At 43.2% G+C, this 18019-nt stretch overlaps 1 protein-coding gene across 2 annotated transcripts in view; it reads left to right on the top strand.

Annotated features, from left to right (window-relative positions):
* The window catches only part of vps13d (vacuolar protein sorting 13 homolog D), a 56516-nt gene that overhangs the window by 16017 nt on the left and 22480 nt on the right, over positions 1-18019 (top strand). Inside the window, exons 21-40 of one of the 2 annotated variants that reach the window (XM_079173351.1) lie at positions 74-225; positions 1127-2179; positions 2601-2691; positions 2820-2946; positions 3037-3217; positions 3714-3938; positions 7399-7558; positions 7661-7877; positions 9106-9277; positions 9448-9563; positions 10987-11205; positions 11325-11620; positions 12009-12142; positions 12619-12774; positions 14076-14259; positions 14482-14556; positions 14652-14849; positions 16486-16575; positions 17000-17140; positions 17251-17376. In XM_079173351.1, coding sequence (XP_079029477.1) covers positions 74-225; positions 1127-2179; positions 2601-2691; positions 2820-2946; positions 3037-3217; positions 3714-3938; positions 7399-7558; positions 7661-7877; positions 9106-9277; positions 9448-9563; positions 10987-11205; positions 11325-11620; positions 12009-12142; positions 12619-12774; positions 14076-14259; positions 14482-14556; positions 14652-14849; positions 16486-16575; positions 17000-17140; positions 17251-17376 — 4113 coding nt within the window. The remainder of the gene's footprint in view (positions 1-73; positions 226-1126; positions 2180-2600; positions 2692-2819; positions 2947-3036; positions 3218-3713; positions 3939-7398; positions 7559-7660; positions 7878-9105; positions 9278-9447; positions 9564-10986; positions 11206-11324; positions 11621-12008; positions 12143-12618; positions 12775-14075; positions 14260-14481; positions 14557-14651; positions 14850-16485; positions 16576-16999; positions 17141-17250; positions 17377-18019) is intronic. The other variant, XM_079173352.1, reaches the window with a different exon arrangement.

The raw sequence follows: 18019 nt of genomic DNA, 5'->3' as shown, positions 1-18019 counted from the left end.
ATGCAAATAATGCAAGCATACGTTTTATATGCAGCTTGTGATACATGCTCACATAATCCACTTTCTTCATCAGCTTTCCATATATTGAAAGACACCACGATACAGTTCACCCTGGAGAAAGTTCCCGTTGATGAAGACACACAGTTCTCCTTCCTCACCGCAGAAGAGCCCTGCAAGAGCACAGGGTTACTGAGAATTGAGGGCAAATTTGTCAACCCTGTTCAGGTATACACCATATCAATACTGTAAATTCTCAAATAATATACAAGTCTCAAATACTAGCAGTATTTATATAGTTTCCAACTTGAACTAAGAAACATCAGTTCCAAGTTAAGGCCTTGTGAAAAAGAGGGAGTTAGCTTTATTACAATGGCTCTTCAGTAAACCACAGCACTTATTCCATCAGTACAACAGAGTCATGTTATACTGTAATCAGTAAAAAATGAAAAATGACAAGTAGAACAACTGGAATTATTTAGAAAGTGACTGTTTTCACTTTGGTAAAAAGAGCAATTCAGAGCAACAGATTGTGAGTATAACATGACTTCTGCTGTAGAATAATGCTATGGACATGAAACTTGTCCTGAATTAATCAAGACAACACACAAGCAGGTAGTGTGGAAGGCTTCTTCCTGAAGTAAACTGGGTAAAATTAGGAATAACGACCCGTCTCTACTATAAACCTGTTATAGACAAAGGCCTGGTTCCTTCTGTAGTTGAAATCGATAAAAAATCCAGACAATATGTGATCATTTAAAGTACAGTATAGTAGATTACATTGCAACTTAAAGTAACTTTAGATGTAGCAGCCATCTTCACACTCGACTTAGAATAGAATCTTTGATCAAAGTTTTTCAAGGCCCTGCACATCCATGGTAAACTCTCACTGGTGGTAATAATAATGGTTTTAGCTCATTAGACCACATATCATCAGCTCTTATTAGGGCAGGACACTTCACCTTTTAGTATGGGGTTTGGTGACCATCCAGCATAGCTCCACCACCCCCTCTACTTGAACAGAGGTCTAATCAGCCAGAATATGTGAAAACATCTGTTCAATTAAGTTTTTGATTTGGAGTTACTGACTGGTTATTAATCGTATCAATATTTGACACTCTGGTTCTAGGTGTTCCTGTGCAAGCCTGTGTATGAACAAGTCCTCCAGACACTGGACAATTTGTCCTTGATTGAGGAGCAACGTATCACACCCAGCCAACCGCCCACACCCCCTCCACCAACTCCTTCCTCCACCAGACCACACCGTTTTCCTGACCCCCAGGGAGGGCTTTTTGCAAGGGACCCTCCCTATCTCAGCTTTTCCCACTCGTCGCTCTCCTCTCCTTTGCCTCTACAGTCTCACCAACCCGCTCTTCACACCTCATTCACCCAGCTAAAAGTCACCTTACACGTGGCAGAACTGCAGGTCCAGCTCAGTGCAGATCTGACTCAGGGCTCCCAGGGCTTGGTCAGCCTGCGCTTCCAAGATCTGGAGGGAGACTTTACCAAAGACCACCCTCATCTACTGGCAGTCCAGCTGGCTCTGCGCTCGCTGCTAATGGAGGACCTCCTGGAACAGAACCCTGAGTCTAAGTACAAACATTTGATGGTGTCTCGCGGAGCACCCAAGGCCTCCACCTTCAGTCCAAAGGAGTACCTTTCCCAAAGCTGTCCATCAGCATCCAATGCCCTGTTCCCAGACATGCCCCGCTCCCTGCCTGCTCACATGGAAGAGGCCCAGAACGTCTTCCAGCTCTACCAGAGGCATCCCAGCACCCCTTCAGCTAACAGTCGCAAATCCAAGAGGGACCCGGAGTGTCCCAGCACTCCACCTCCCTCTCCTACCCACCATACACCGTCCCCCCAGCCACCCCCAGACTTTGATGACTCTTTAGTTCATATCAATGTGCTGCTGGTGGACCAGAACCACCCAGAGTTCAAAACGCGCTATGGCAGAGTGGGCCGAAGCGTGGACGTTGACTTTAACTGCCTGGACGTTTTGATCACACTGCAGACCTGGGTGGTTATCCTAGACTTCTTTGGTATTGGCTCCACGGCCAACAATCATGCAGTGAAAGTGCCCCCTATGTCACCTCCTGCTGAGCCCGGACATCCTCTGTACGAGCCAGACCTCAGTGAGGAGGAGACCACAGAGGCCATCAACACTAAAGTGGACCTAAAGGTAGGTCACTGGACCGAAATGGCTATCCGTGCAATAGATGCTAAGAGGCTACGCCCTGCACTCGCTGAAACACCAGAGCATATTAATGATGGCGCTTTGGTGATCCACTGACGTTTCCTCCAGCAACACAGCAGGTTCACAGTTTTGAGTGAAATATCTCAAAACGTGTAGATAGATTTGCAAATTATTACTCGATAGTTATAGTATATATGACTTTAGCGGCTTTATTTCACAGAGACATTCTCTATAATGATGCATTATTGGATGGTAATACATCATCCAGTGTGGTGAATACGAACTTACTCCTCTGGAAGTGTTTCATCATTATTTATAGTCTCTCTCTGCTTTTCTTGGTGTGACTTCAAATGTCAGCTCTGAAATAAATGTTTGATGATTAAACCTGTCCATGTTTTCATTTTAGGTCCATTCTTTGTCTCTTGTACTAAACAAGAAACTCAACGAGCTTGCCAGAGCTAGTGTGTCCAAATTATCTGCTCATCTGGAACTGTTGGGTGTGTATATTTACCTTGCTTCAATAAAAAACAGCCCTCCACACAACATCATTGTCTTCTATGTAAATTGGTTGACTCGTAACCATAATTATGTGTTTAATGTTACTAAATGATATCTTGTGATATAGATGGTGACCTGGCTTTACAAGGCAGTTTAGGAAGTTTGTCCCTGAGCGACCTTACCCCACATGGTGATCTCTACAGAGAGCGCTTCACCACACGAGGAGGGGAGGCTCTTATTTTCAACATCCATAAGTATACATCACAGAACAGAATTATTATTCTGCATGCCACTGAAAAATCTGTCTGTCTTTGACTCACCTTTTTGTTTCCTGGTCCATTCAGGTACGGCCAGCCTGATCCTTACCTGGAGCGGGAATGTGACATCAAGGTGTCTTTGCAGATGGCCTCGGTGCAGTACGTCCACACGCAGCGCTTCCAGGCTGAGGTGGTGGCCTTCATCCAGCATTTCACACAGCTACAGGATGTCCTGGGCCGGCAGAGAGCTGCAATGGAGGGCCAGGCTGTGAGTGCTCCTGTTTGCACCAACATCATTTGATTGTAGTTTGATAGAGCTTGAGTCAGATAGCATGCATACAGGTCCAACTTACACTACCATTCCAGTTTCTACAAAGCGTGATTGGTTCCAGTCAGATGTTTGAATGGTCTTTTATGCGTTTAGCTAGCTTTACTAATAGATGGCATGTTGTGTAATAGAATGGAGAACAAAACGCTGTACAATGGTTCAACTAGACCGACAATTTAAAGGCAGAAAGAGTTTTGGTCTGAGTTATACCGTTTATATCTGTTGAAATAGTCGATTCCAAACTTTTGAATAGTTGTATTTATTATTCAGCAATATTTTGATGTCAGAATAATATTTTTCTGCTGTTTCCTGCTCAACTTATTCTCTAAATTGAATTTTCTCCTACCCCCCCCCCCCCCCCTACTTTTTTTTTTCTCTGTCCCTTGCCTCTCTTCCTCCAAAACCTGTCCTCTCTGTCTTCTGTCTCTCTCTGCAGGTGCGTGATCATCCTCAGCGGGCTTCCAGGGTTCTGCTGGATATTGAGGCCGGAGCCCCGGTCATTGTCATTCCAGAGAGCTCGTGCTCGCCAAGGGTCATTGTGGCCAACCTCGGTCAGCTAAGGGTGCAGAACTGCTTCCTGCCAGCTGGGGCTCATGGGACTTTTTCCCTCCGAGACAAGGTAGAGAAACTCACCATGGCACATGCCTTTTTCCCTTCTCTGGTGAGTCCCACTGCCGTTCATCCATCCATACAGTGTGCCCTGGCTTCTCTAACTCTGAGTTCATGTATGCATTGAATGGTGTGACCCAACTTAAAACATTCACGCCAGCTTTTGATACTGCCAACATACCACATACTGGGTTTCCTGTTTGAAAACCAATAGGAACCCTGCACAGATGATTTCTCATCATCTTCTTATTTATTATAAATAATTGACCTTATTATGTAAATCTGAAATGAAATGATGAATGAATGCAGCATTACCTGATGGTTTACTGGAATATGCTTCAATAACTAAACCTTGTCAACAACACTCATGGTCCTTGGTGTTGTGTAACCACTCACTTGTTAGATGTCATGTGTTAAAGAAACAGTCCAACATTAGTGATATTATGCGTGTTGGCTATGTTACTGAGCATCAGAGGAGAAGAGGTTCAGCCCTCTTCTTCAAACCTGGCTTAACTAATCCAGACACAGTTGAAAGATTGATTTGTTAATCTCGGATGACGGTACCTTGATTATTAATGCACTTTTCTATTGAAACAAAATACCCTCACTTTGTCACACCACTCTGCATCTTGACTGAGACCATTTAGCGTTTGAATGACACAGAGCAGCGGTGTTTGATGACTAGTGGGTTGTTACATTACTTGCTGTTACAACTTCTGAAAAGTAAAACATTAGCATATTCATAAATTCAGGTCTTTTCAATGGAGATGGAGGAGATGTGCTTTTTAGGTTATTGCCTTTTTCTGTGGAAAAACAATATCAAACACAAATGACCAGAGAAGTCTTCAAGCATATCTGATAAGTGTACCAGTTGGTACTGTTTTTTACATTTTCTTATTGTAATGATATTTTATACTACTACTGCATAAGTCCTGTCAGACTTAACGTGTTCTTTTCCAAAATCATGATCATGTCAAAATGTTTCTAATGATTCACATAAAGGGAAAATGATTCAATGTATATAGAGTTTATCTTGAAATCCTGGTCATGACCCAGCTTACTGTGAATAAGTCAGTTTGGGTTTAAGCCTCTGACCACGTCTACATGTTAAGCCACCTTTGAAGAAGCCAGGCTTGTCAACAGTCAGATGAAGCTAACTCCGTGAGGTGTGAAGAACCGGTGTAACAGGCCATAGTATACCCCCAGTCCGGACTATAGCTGGGGTTAAAGGGGCCTAGGCCAGATTATACCCTGGGTATATTATGGCCTAGGCTAATTCATACCCCTCAGGCCAGATTACACCCCCATGATATCAGTAGTGTTGAGTGATATACACAAGAATTACTTCATTTTTCAACATTTTATTGGGGGTTCAGCTTTGTCAACGTCCTGAAACTTCAACTGATGACAACTTAGCTAGCAAACAATAATAATAATAACAAACAATAAAAGAATATATGCAAGTTTGCTTTCAATTAAAATGATATATTGTAAAATATGTTACACGTATTAAATAATCAAAATGGAATATGCAAAATAAATAAATAGTACAAATTAACGTTAACATTGGCTAACTATCAAGATTACCTGACATTATGATCCCTATAGGGACCGGCCCTTCCTATAGGGAACTCTGGCCCGGGCCAAAGTATACCCGGGTTTAATCTGGGAGGGGATTAATTTGGCCTGTTACACCTGGACCTGTTCACACAGCCATTTGTTTGGGAGAGAAGTGGTTTTGGAAGGAGAACGCTACATAAATGTTGTTTTGGTCTTTCATCAGCATCTTGTGTTTTCTTGTGAAGAACTTTATACTGCATGCTAATTCATACAAGGATCCATCCCATTACAAGGTACAATAGCATGCTTTTGCTTTTGCTTTTGCTTTTGCGTGAAGAAGAGTTGTCACAATATAATTGTTTTACTTTTCAATTTTTGTCCTTCACCAAGTTTCACAGTACCAGAAACTATCCCAATAACACACTACAGACAGATGACAGTACATGTCAATGAAAACAGTGAACTGCACTTGGTAGCAGTTTGCGATGTGAGAGCGTTTGTGTTGACATTCATAATGCTCCTGTATTTCAGGACCTCTGCTGACTTGGTGTTACATTGCTTTAGTTGTAAATATTGTCCAGCCCTGAGGCCTGCACTACGAAGCAGGATTAGAGGTTATCCAGGTTTTCAGTTCCACGACAGAGTTCACTTCTTACCGGGGTAAATCGCCACGGTTACTTACGCTAAACACCTAACCTGCTCCAGAGCTGGTGATGTTCCAGATAAGAGATCGACTCGTATAAAGGCTCCGCCTACTGACCAATCACAGCTCCGTACATAGAACGTGAATTAATATTACAGAAGTACGAAGACGTTTAAGTCACAATGCAGTGTGACGTGTTGGAGTCTTGTCTTACAGTCACAGAATGGATGCAGCGTTGCTCTGCTGCGGCTTATTATAAGTTATGGAAGGAAACCTTCTTACCATGAATTCTGTTTTTATATTTATTTGAATTGTTACCAAGTCTGTTTCACACCAGCGGCCTAACAGCTGAAAGAATAAGAATACATCCAAGCAACACATTAACTTAGAGAACAGACACATGTAATCCTAGTCAGATCTATGGTGTTCTCTATGAAGCAATGATTTATGAATCTATTGATTTAAACACATTCACAGTCAGTGATTTCTCCAGCTGTCCTTCCTGAATGATGTGTTTATCTTTGACGTATTCCTCTGATATCATAGTTTTCTCTTTATTTGTAAAATGTGCCGCTCTGCTGACAGCAGACTTGTCCAAGGTTGTGATTGGTCAGATGCTGCAAACAGGTGCTCGCAACCAGTTAGAGAGAAGCTGGTGGATTCACTGAGTTGATGACCAGTTTGGTGGGACGCTTAGTGGGATCATGGTTGTTAGTGTTAGTTAAGCCAGATAATCTAAAGATGTTGAACCCGCTTCGTGAAACAGGCCTCTGGTTTGCAGTTTGCATGTCTGCGGTTGGTTATGTGATGGACTGAGCTTTCTGCAGTGTGTGTGTGTGTGTGTGTGTGTGCATATATTGTTTATTAGGAATACACCAACTTTCCAAGTTCCTTGGACGTGTTTGTGTTGTGTGATTTTTGATGAGGTTTTATTTAGATTTCTCATGATCTACATCATATGCAAAGACCCACACCCCCAGAGACACACGTGTTCTCTTACATACATTGGCACAAATGCGTGCCCCAGCCCTCCCATGCCATCAGCGTTAGTACTGTGCTCAACGTTAAGAAGTTGAAAATGCTTTGTTGTGAAGAGATTGGTAACGTCTTTCCAGTAGTAAAACGAAGCAGAGAAACGGAATCATTAGTATTTATTAAAACAATGGCACATTTTGTCGTGTGTATTTTGAGTTCTTTTTCCCCTTTTTAAAAAAACCATCATCTGAATTGTGAGGATGTAATGTGCATATTGCTAACTGGACTTAATGTGCAATTGTATGATTCTCCTCTTTCCTTTGTCTTGAAAAAGGACCGTGTCCAGAAATCAGCAGAGAGGAGAAGTGAGCAGGAGAAGCCTCGGACCCCCCCATCCACCTCCAGCTCCTCTTCCTCCACAGGGTTTACCCTCGGCAGGCCACAGGTCCCAGACACATGGAGGGCCACTGAGGGGGATGAACCTCACTGCTTAGGTTAGCATGGCTGCGTAGTTTGAAGAAATGCCTCCAGTGTATCTACTCCTGAGAAACTCTTACAATAGCTGTTTGTGCCATCTGGTGTGTTTCCCCCATCAGAAGAGCATGTGTGCCTGCTGGACTGCATTGCTTTGGACCTGCAGGAGATGGATATCTTTGCTGCAGAGCGTCTGCCCTGTCAGCCCAGGGACAGCGGTGGTAAACCTCCTGAGTCCTCGGACCTCATCTTTCCTTCGTACTCTGTGCGCCGCACCGGAGACAACCTGCTGAAAGACTGCTGCCGTCTCAAGCTTAAAGTGGAACGCAACCTGGACAAGTACGCCCTGCTTTTGACTTCGTCGGTGGCAGAAGTTATGGCCTCTTTACAATGAAATCATGTTGACGGTTGTGGTTCTGCTCATGGTCACGGGTTGTTAGTCCATCTGTCCTCCCACGGTCACGGTCACTGTGACCTCTCGTCTTGTTCCATTCTGCTGAGCGATATCTCAGGAACCCGAACGTCAACTCCAACTCAAGGTTGATCTGATTAGATTTTGGTGGTCAAAGGTCACTGTGACCTCGCAAAATATGTTGTTGTCTTTGGTCATAGAGGTATCTCTGTGTCTGAGGAAAATACTTGATAGAAACGTTATACTTTATACATGTATATATATATATATATATATATATATATATATATACTTTATTATACGCCTCTTACTGCACAACAGTCAGCTAGTGGCCCGTGGGCCAAAGCCAGCCCTCCAATAACAGTATAAAGCAGGTCACTTTCTATCCTGTGTGTAGGAGCCTCTGTAACTCTTTTTATTTACTAAAGATGACACCAGCTGTCTGATACAAACCTAAAACAAACATTTTTATAAATCAATTAATCAATCACATATTCATGAATGTAGAGATGTCCTGAACTGATTCCAAGGATTGGCATCTGTGCTGAGCTGGTCAGATTTTAAAGGATCTGTTTCGGCTAAAATCCAGTCCTTTAATGAACTGTGTTCTGTCTTAGTCCAGACATTACTGCTACAACTTATGAGAGATAATAGAGCATGGTAATGGCCATCATATACATTAATCATAATGTTCTCAGCCCTTATACGCTCTAAACTTTCAACATTTGACCGAAAACATTGTTTATTTCAGAAGAAGAACTTGACTTGCACTGCTGAGCTGCATCTCAAATGAATATTCAGGTTCCCAGCTTTCAGATGATGGCACTTCTATGGAGCATAAGCTGTTGCGCTGCTATCTCCCCCTAACGATCATCTCCCCCCATAAAAACGATAACCTGTCTATGGTAAGACTTGAGCAATCCGCTGCTTGGCTCAGAGCTTTAGTACATCAGGCGTGGAGCCTCATGCCTCATGTTTCTGAATATTGGGGATGGGCTATGCAGAGCAGTAGTTCACAAAGAGACTGGGCCTACTTTACTTTGATACTTCGCCCTTTTCTCTGTAAAAAAGCCAGTAGTTATGAATGTACCCAGTGTCAGTATAGGACCATACTCGTAATCCAAACTCAGGCTTGTGTTCATGATATGTTGTCAGGGAGCTGAGCCATGCGGTACCCGACATGTCCATCCACGGCAGCCTCTCCTCAGTACACTGCTCTCTGGACCTGGAGCACTACCAGCTGATCAGAGGGCTGCTGGAGAACAACCTGGGAGAGCCTGTTGAAGATTTCCTGAGACCCTACAACCTACAGGACCCCAGCACCTATGTGAGAGACCAACCATTGGGACGGTTTGCTGCAGTCCGTCGACATCTTTGTAGCAACACTGATGTCTCTTCTCTGTCTCTTTTAATGATCGTTTTGTCAATTGCATGTCATTTTTCCAAATAGTCCCCTGTATGTCCTAGTTCATGGACTGATGTTTTGTCTCTGCTCAGACGGTGTTAGGTGGAGATGTCTACACCAGCTTGTCATTCCTGGTGGACATGATGGGTGTCAGTCTGGAGCTCTTGGACAGCCCCACACCTACAGAACACAAGCGCTCATTAGCAAGGTGGGCCTTCTTACATAACAACAGGGTTGTAAGAAAATATCAATATACTTTATTGAGTTTTTAATTAATAGTTTACACAAACAGTTGCTCAGATAGCATAAACAGTCGAGCTATGATGTTGGATGTTACAGGGGCTGCAGATCCCACTGTTCTGATTGAAAACTTTTCTTTTATACTATATTTTCATAAAATGAAATTTTGAAAAATTGCAGGATTTTGCCTTGCTTCAACACATTGAATTGTAACCCCTGTGTCACGATACGGATCATATCGCCAGATTCTTGCCTATAACCTTTTGGTTAAGGACAACCCGCTCTATCCGTTAATCCACAGCCACCCTGAATAATAACTTAACACTGTGACAATGTTGTTTAAGTGTGTTTTAAATGATATTCCGTGGGACAGATCGTAAATCTCCGGGTAGCCCTGCACTAAAACCACCAACTTCTCCTCCATATGTACTGTGGACTAAAAACATTTACGGAGGAAAGAGAAGAGTTCTGCTGGCTGTGATTGGTTGTTCCTCGTCACATGGCATGCAGTGCGTGGTGCTGCGTTCCAATGGTTCAGTGTGTGTGTGTGTGTGTATTTAAGGCCACAAGACATTATTTAACGATGCCAACAAGCATTACATGTGCACCCAAAGCCATAGCTAGAACAGTACAATATGTGTAGCTAAAAAAACAACTGATAGCTGTCAATTCACAGTCATTTGAAAAATCTCACCTGACGCTGAGCTCTGCAAAATTCCAACACATGCACTTACATTTTATATCATTTATCGTGTACACTGTTACACATTATCTAAAAGTCAGCAAGCTGCCTTCTCTCGAGACCAATGAGACCAATGACCTGTCAATGGCATAAGAAGAGCAATGTTTCCCGTTTGGTCCTATTTCTGTCTGACAAAACATTTCAGTACAGTTTCAAACGCCTACTCAGAGACGTGTTCCAACGTTTTCCAATGTGTTCCAACCAGGAAATTAAAATTCTAACAGCTTCTACTAAACTGCGGCTGTGACTCAGGCGGTAGTTGGCGGTTTGATCCCCCAATCTTCCTGTCCACTTAAATGTTAAATGCAAAAACACTTTGTAATGAAAGTGTTTAAGTTATTGATATTAATGCAAAACATTTACCATCAGCATTTAACTACTGTAGCTGTAAACACTGTGATAGTTTAATAACATCTGCTGAGTCATTTTGAATAAAATGTGGTCAGATCTTGGGCAGACTAACATACGCTTTCATTCAGTTATTGTGATGTTCAACAAAGTAGCGAGTTCATCTATAACCTTTGATGGGCCAGTTGTAGATTGCATTGCTGTGTTGTGTCAGACTTGAGAATTGTAAACTTGACCTTTTACCTACAACAAAGATAAAACGTTGTCATTTTGATATTATGTTTGTATTTCTCCTGCAAAGGTTTGACTTCATGAAATCCAAGCTTCTCTTTGAGAGTTTGTCCAATGGATCCAAGTCCATCAACTTGGTGTCTCACTCCCTGCTGGCGTACGACACTCGGTGCGCCGAGCCGAGCACGAGTAGAGCTGATGGGGCGAGGCACAATGTCTTTGACTGCATCCTCCAGCCCTCCAAAACAGGCACGAACCGGGCATCACTGCAGCTGGAGCTGCATTATAGGTACAGTGGGGGATTTTTCAGGCTAATGAAACATGTCCAAACATAAATAGAAATTGAGATCTAAGTAGTGTTGGGTAGGAAAGACTTGGTCACACGTGATGTGTTCCACCTTCTGACAGATCTACACGTGACTCCTCCTGCTTCACGGTGGTCCTCAACAACCTACGGGTGTTCCTCATCTTCGACTGGCTTCAGCTAGTGCGAGACTTCCTGCGGGTGCCGGTGGAGAAGCCATCCGGCGGTGCTGAGCCTCGTCGGCGTTGGCCCAGCAACACCAGCACTGACTCAGGCACCGCCACCACCAGCACCATCGGTGCCGTAATGCCAAAGACAGTCAAGAGCGGTGTGGTCACCAAGAGGTCCACGGTGCCGGTCACCCAGGACCGCTGCCTGGAGGTCAAGATCAACGTCACAGGTCAGAGAAGAATGATGAAGATAAGAGTATACCCTGAACCTCTTTGATTGGTAATATATTCACCCTAGGTATATTTAGAGAGACAGTATGAGAAAAATAAAGTGTTCTTTGAACATTAAAGCATGTAAACATGTTCTAGTACAAACCCAAAATATAAGTATGAACCTGAAAATGAGCGTGATATGTCTCCTTTTAGTCAGCAAGCACACTTACATTTTAATCATTTGTTTTTTGTGTGCCGTGTTTTATTGAATTTGATAATGTCATTAAGCTGTACCTTGACAAAATTCAATCCCTCCCTCTTGGATTTGTAACTTCCATGGGACCGGCCCAGAATAGGTTGTAACTCTTATTATCATATGAGCTCCTGGTCTGTGTGTATCTGCAGGCACAGAGTTTGTGGTCGTGGAAGACTCCTCTTGTCTGGATACCAACGCCATCATTCTAAAAGGCACCACTGTCCTCACCTACAAACCCCGTCTGCTGGACAGACCCTTCTCTGGCAGCCTCGCAGGAATAGAGGTGAGCTCTCCCACTGTCACAGCACCGTTTCATGGTCAAACATTATTACTGAGACAACTAGTTTTACCACTGCTACTATTTATCAGGATTCTTTTAATCAAAGAATCCCAATCTCAAAGTGTTAAACAGATGTGAAAGCACTGAAATACGGCTGCTGCTGCTGCTACTGTTATTGCTGTACTATACTACTTGTACTAACACTTGCAAATATTATTATTTCAACTCAAGGAACTGCTACTAATTGTGTTACTTTTGCTATTGCAAATACTGTACTACTATTGCTATGCTAACACTGCTACCAGTACTGCCCTACAACTCCATGTTCTCCTCCTCTTCCTCCTCCTCCCTTTGATGGCCAAAAAGCATACAGTGAAGATCAGAACTTAGTGATACATACTACTGCTGCAACTAACTACTGACCCAATATTCAGATCGTCTCTTGTTAGCTATGATCAGAGGTATCTTCTCCGCCTCAGGTGTTCTCGTGTCGGCTGGGCAGTGAGCAGGAGACGGCGCTGTCCATCATCGACCCAGTCAATATTCAGGTGGAGCTGTGTGGGAGCCCCACATACCAAAGCAGCTCCGGTCTACTGGATGCCTTCAATGTTGAGGACATCCCACCGCTGCTGGAGGTCAGAAATGAACCCTCAACCAAAATAAGATATGCAACATGTAACTGAGGAAGGCACAGTAGTTAAAGGGTAGCTTCAGTATTTTTCAACCTGGACCTTATTTACCCATCTTTTTGTGTCTAAGTGAACAACAGGGACAACAGCTTTTGAAATGGGTCCAGTGTTTAGGGATAACGCTGCTTCACTTGATTGAGACTTGATAGACCCCCTGAAAGCATCAAACGCAACATTTTGGGAAGTCTCTGAAATCTTAAAAAAAAGAAGTTATTTGTCTCTTGCAATTGTGTCTAAAATGTCTTTTCAAAGCTCACTAATGCCCAGCAGTTTGTCATTAGTGTATTTTGCACACTAGTTGGACCTCATCCACACTGTTCAAAATATATTTAGCCATGACACTGATACTCTTTTAGATAACACTAAGCTACACTTTCTGTACTCCAACTCAACAAACACTGACGACACCATCACTGCTCTCTCCAACTCTCACTCACGTCTCAACCGTCTGGCATCATGTCGCCTGTCACACGACCAAACTCGGTTAGACACGAGAATGAACAGAAATTGAAATGTCAGAAAAAAAGCTTTTTTTCTGTAGGGTCCTTTCTATAACATTGTCAGAAACTTATAACAATCTGAGCCTGACAGTGGCCAAACCAAGCACTTTTATTGGACATAAACTGACAATGAGGAGTTGATATGATTACATTACAGCCTGTTTAGCGGCTGCAACATTCTCCTTCAATACAACAACAACTTTAATACAAAAACATTCCCCATAAGTCACTTAAACACAAGAATATGGAAAACTAGGGTTGAAAAATACAGAAGTTACTTCACACTGTTGCCTCACACCTCACTGAGATGGGCTCCAGCCCTCCAGAGGATCAGCAGGTACAGCTAACAAATGGATGGAACATGTAACCACTGTGTCACTGTGAGGTAGTGGAGTCACTGTAGAAACAAAACCATATAAATGAGCATTCTCTCCCTAGAACACATCCACCATTGTTCAATCTATTATTACCTTCGAATGTTTGACGATGTTGCTTTGCCAAATGTTCAAAGTGTTCCCTCTGGTCATGAGCCCAACATTCTGCCTGTATGAAGACTCAAGTAGTCTCCAAGTCCTTGCTGAGACAGCCACGCCAATCGAGTCCTTTTCTCAGACTCGACGAAGCAAAACTACTATTATATAGAGGATTATACAACTGTTTTCACAGGATGGCTAGTGCTCACCGTTAGTAGTGAAAAGACTTTGACATGTAAACCGGTTGGATTGACGCTTTTTAATTTTCTGGCAGATTCAGTTTCCTACTCTGGACATCCGTCTGTCCTACAACGATATTCAGCTCTTCTTGGCCATCGCTAAGTCCATCCCTACCTCCAGCTCTGCTCTGCCCTCTGACTGTGATACCAGCACTGCACCCAGCACCGAGCCCGCTACACCCAAAGACATCTTCAGGCAGAAGACTGAGGCCCTCATAGGTACGTGAAGACAGTGAGAGTCATTTTGGATTTAATAATAACATGAAGAATGACGGTGAATCTAAATGCTTTTCAAAAACTGTTTTCTTTTGTCTCAATTACCATCAGTGGCCAAAATACATCAACATTTTGAAGTCGGAATACATCTTGAATTGTTAGTTTAGCTGCAGTGATGGCATACTGTCCACTACTTATTGCTGAAAAACTCATTTGTCTCCACAGAGGGCCAGCTGACCCGTTTACAAGACCTTGGCTTCAGGAAAGAGGACTGCAAAAGGGCCCTGATCCACTGTAAAGGTGAGTGAGACCTTAAACACTGTTCCCAACTCCTTGTAGTCTTTTCACCATTATTTAATGAAAGGCTATATAAAGACAGACAATGCGTCCCCCAGGCCAGCTGGACCAGGCTGCCACGTGGCTGCTGGAGAACGCTGAGAACATGGCGGGCCATGCCAGATCCCGGACTGACTCCGGCAGCAGCCACTCAGCTCCTCTGTCAGGGGTGGAGGTGAAGGCTGAGAGTGTGTGCATCTGTTTCATCGACGACTGTCTGGACTGTGACATACCACTGGCTGAGCTCACCTTCTCCAGTAAGTCTCATCTACACAAGATACAGCTGAACTATCAAACGCATGATGAGGACTTAAAATGACGCCCCATATTATTATAATGATGGAAGATTCAGTTTATCTGCCCTCAGTGTTTGGTGCAAAGCAAACATTGCTTTTACCAGGGGTCGGCAACCTTTCCAGCTAATGCTGTGCGTTTGTTCTGGAAGCGTCTTTCAACATTACATTTTTTGTTGTTTGCAAATTTATCGCTACATATCAAGCATACAGGTAAGCCAGCATCGTTCGCAGTGAAAGCAAATGAATACGTCCACGCAGAATTAAACTCTATTGTCCTCCGTGACTTTTCTGTTTTTGGATTTATCCATTGATAGTTTACTGAGGGAGGGGGTCTGAAAATAATGATCAGCCACCTGCAGGGAAAGGCGCTAGACAGCAACGTAAGATGCAAGTGGCGGATCGCGTAGTGCGCCCGTTTTTGAATATTTTACTATTTTGCTCGACAGTTTGAATCCAGGTTGATGCGATCTTTCCATAAATATATTTTCCTCAATGTATTTCTTCATACGTGGCTGTGATGTAGTGCTCACTTATACAATCGTAATCCCTGCAATATATATGAGATGTGGCTATTAGATCTCCAACAATATGTTTGTGAATGTTTGACGAATCTGGCAACAGAGGCAGAAAACAGCTGCTGCTGTTACGCGAACACAACACATGCACGGAAGGAAACCAGTAGGTTTGAAAACCAGTAGCACCAGCACCCACTGCATGCCCAGTGTACGTGAATAGTCACGTGATATTCGTTTTCAGGCGTTTTATTCTGAAAGGAGATCATCTCCAAAACGATGCTGAAACTCGTATTAAACGTATTAGTGTGGATGTAGCCTCAGGGAGCCGCAGCAGAGGGGCCGAAGAGCTGCATGCGGCTCCGGAGCCGTGGGTTTGCCGACCCCTGGCTTTTACAATGTAATTAGGAGTCATTCTTCTGGTGTTCACTAACAGTGGCTATTGTTGTTTAATGTTGCCCTACACTGCTCATAGTTATTTCTCTGTACCCATATTTCCTGTCTGAATCTCTTCTCTCACGATCAAATATAGCCACTTTGGTAAAATAATATCTGAAAAACAAGCAAAGAGACTTTGAAGGGATAGTTCAGATTTTAGAAATGAGGCTGTATGAGGTTCTTCTCCATACTCGGTGTGTTACTGCAGGAGATGGAGTTTGGAGGAACAGACAGGAGCGAAGTCATGTACTGCTGTGATGCGTTTCAGACACATAAAGGAATCAACATCAGTTTAATTGTAGCTATGTTTAGAATATGTTCACCTCTTTACAAAGACAATCATTTTACATTGCAGTAAGTTAGTTTGTTCCTGTTTGTGACTTTGGTAAATCCAAACTAACCCTTAAAACACAATAACACAACCAACGAAGTGATGGAACAAAACGATACAACCACACTTGTAAATACCACGACTGTCCCTTTCATGTCTAATTAAGAAGAATTTCAGAACTCTTTGAATCTTTCACTGCACTACTTACACAACCAACGGTGCTTCACAAAAAAACAATCAAATGGTTTAGTAGGTAAATAACTCCACCTACAGGAAGTTAAAGATGAGCATCTTGTGTCTGTGTTTGTTGTTGCAGGGCTGTATGTGCTGCAGCGCATCGGTTCCACTCAGGAAGGAAAAGCCAGCTTTTCTCTGTCAGGAGACTACTACAACAGAGAGCTGTCGGGTATGATTTACTGATTAACTGGTGGCATTAGAACACTGATTTCATGTTCAGATTCATCGTTTTCATGAATCTCTGTCTGAATGGCTCTGTGTTAAAACTAGGGATAAAACCAATTAATAGGATTCTGACATCTATCATGATTTTCCACAGCAAAGTGCAGAGCAAGTGAGATATTATCAACATATTGATTGGACCAATAAGCAAACTGCAGTGGTTCAACAGAAATGGAAATGTTTTCATCAATAACAAAGCCTATCTAAGTTTAAAGCTGCAGGGTGATGATCACTACGTCCACTGTTGGCTGATTTCTTGGGGAATTCCCCATAATGCATTAGGTTAGGATAGTGACTTACATCTTTGTTTGTGTGTGTGTGTGTGTGTGTATGTGTGTCTGCGTGTGTCTGCGTGTGTGTGCGCATGCCAGGCTGGGAGCCCTTCATCGAGCCCTGGCCCTGCTCTCTGTCCTGGCAGCAGCAGGCCGCCGGCCGTCTCCATCCTCCACGTTTCAAGATGGGGATCCGAGCCAAGCAGAGACTGGACGTCAACATCACGTCTGTCCTGCTGGGTGAGTAAAGGCTGGAAAGTGCTCCTCTGGACATGCTCTTCACAGACCTGCACAGCTGGCTGAACAGCATCCTGTCCGATTATTCAGTACCACTTATCTGATCCTTCCAGAACAATACAACACCACCAAGAGCGCCTGGATAGCTGATTACTGTAAGGAGGAGGAGCACACACCCCAGTCTTCAACCCCCCTGCCCTGGATGGGCTCCTCAGTCGACCCACCCAGCTTCGGAATAAGTGAGTTCCAGCAACACACAGTACCACAAAGAAATCACTGGGTAGTGAGGAACCTCTTCACAGACATACTTACAATATGTTTGGAATTGATTTAACGGATGGCCAGGTAAGGCTTCCTAGATAACATGTTCATTTATTTGAAAGAGTGAAAAATGAATAGAAAGATACCAGAATAGCCAAGTGTCTGTTCCAAGTGTTTAAGCTTTGAAAGCCTCTTAATCTTTATCTTTGTGCTTAATCTTTGATTGTATGCATTTGAAAGGGGTACTCCAGTGATCTCTATAAAGTTGAGGGCACATTTAAAGAGTAATGGTCAAAATGAAAGCAGCAGGAGCAGAGATATCATGACTCTTAGTATTCAACTCAGTACGGTTGAGGAACACACCCCGAGTTCATAAAGAAGGCTTTGTGTTCGGTTTCTGTTTGTGATCTCCAAGTTATTGTCTCAGAGCCACAGAGAATACTACACAGCTGTTTTCACAGGGTGATTAGTTGAGGTCCTTTTTAAAGGAAAGGATTCCAAGGCACCTGTGCCCTATCTGCTTTTTAGGTCTCACAACCCAAGAAGAAAGCAAGCGCATGACCATACACTACTAAAGTTAATAATAATAAAGACCAAGCATACTCCGCTTCTCTCTGATTC

This window comes from Pholis gunnellus (genome assembly GCF_910591455.1).
Source record: "Pholis gunnellus genome assembly, chromosome: 2".
NCBI classification, from domain to species: domain Eukaryota; kingdom Metazoa; phylum Chordata; class Actinopteri; order Perciformes; family Pholidae; genus Pholis; species Pholis gunnellus.
Note: the sequence above shows the minus strand (reverse complement) of the source record. Positions and strands in the feature narration are given on the sequence as shown.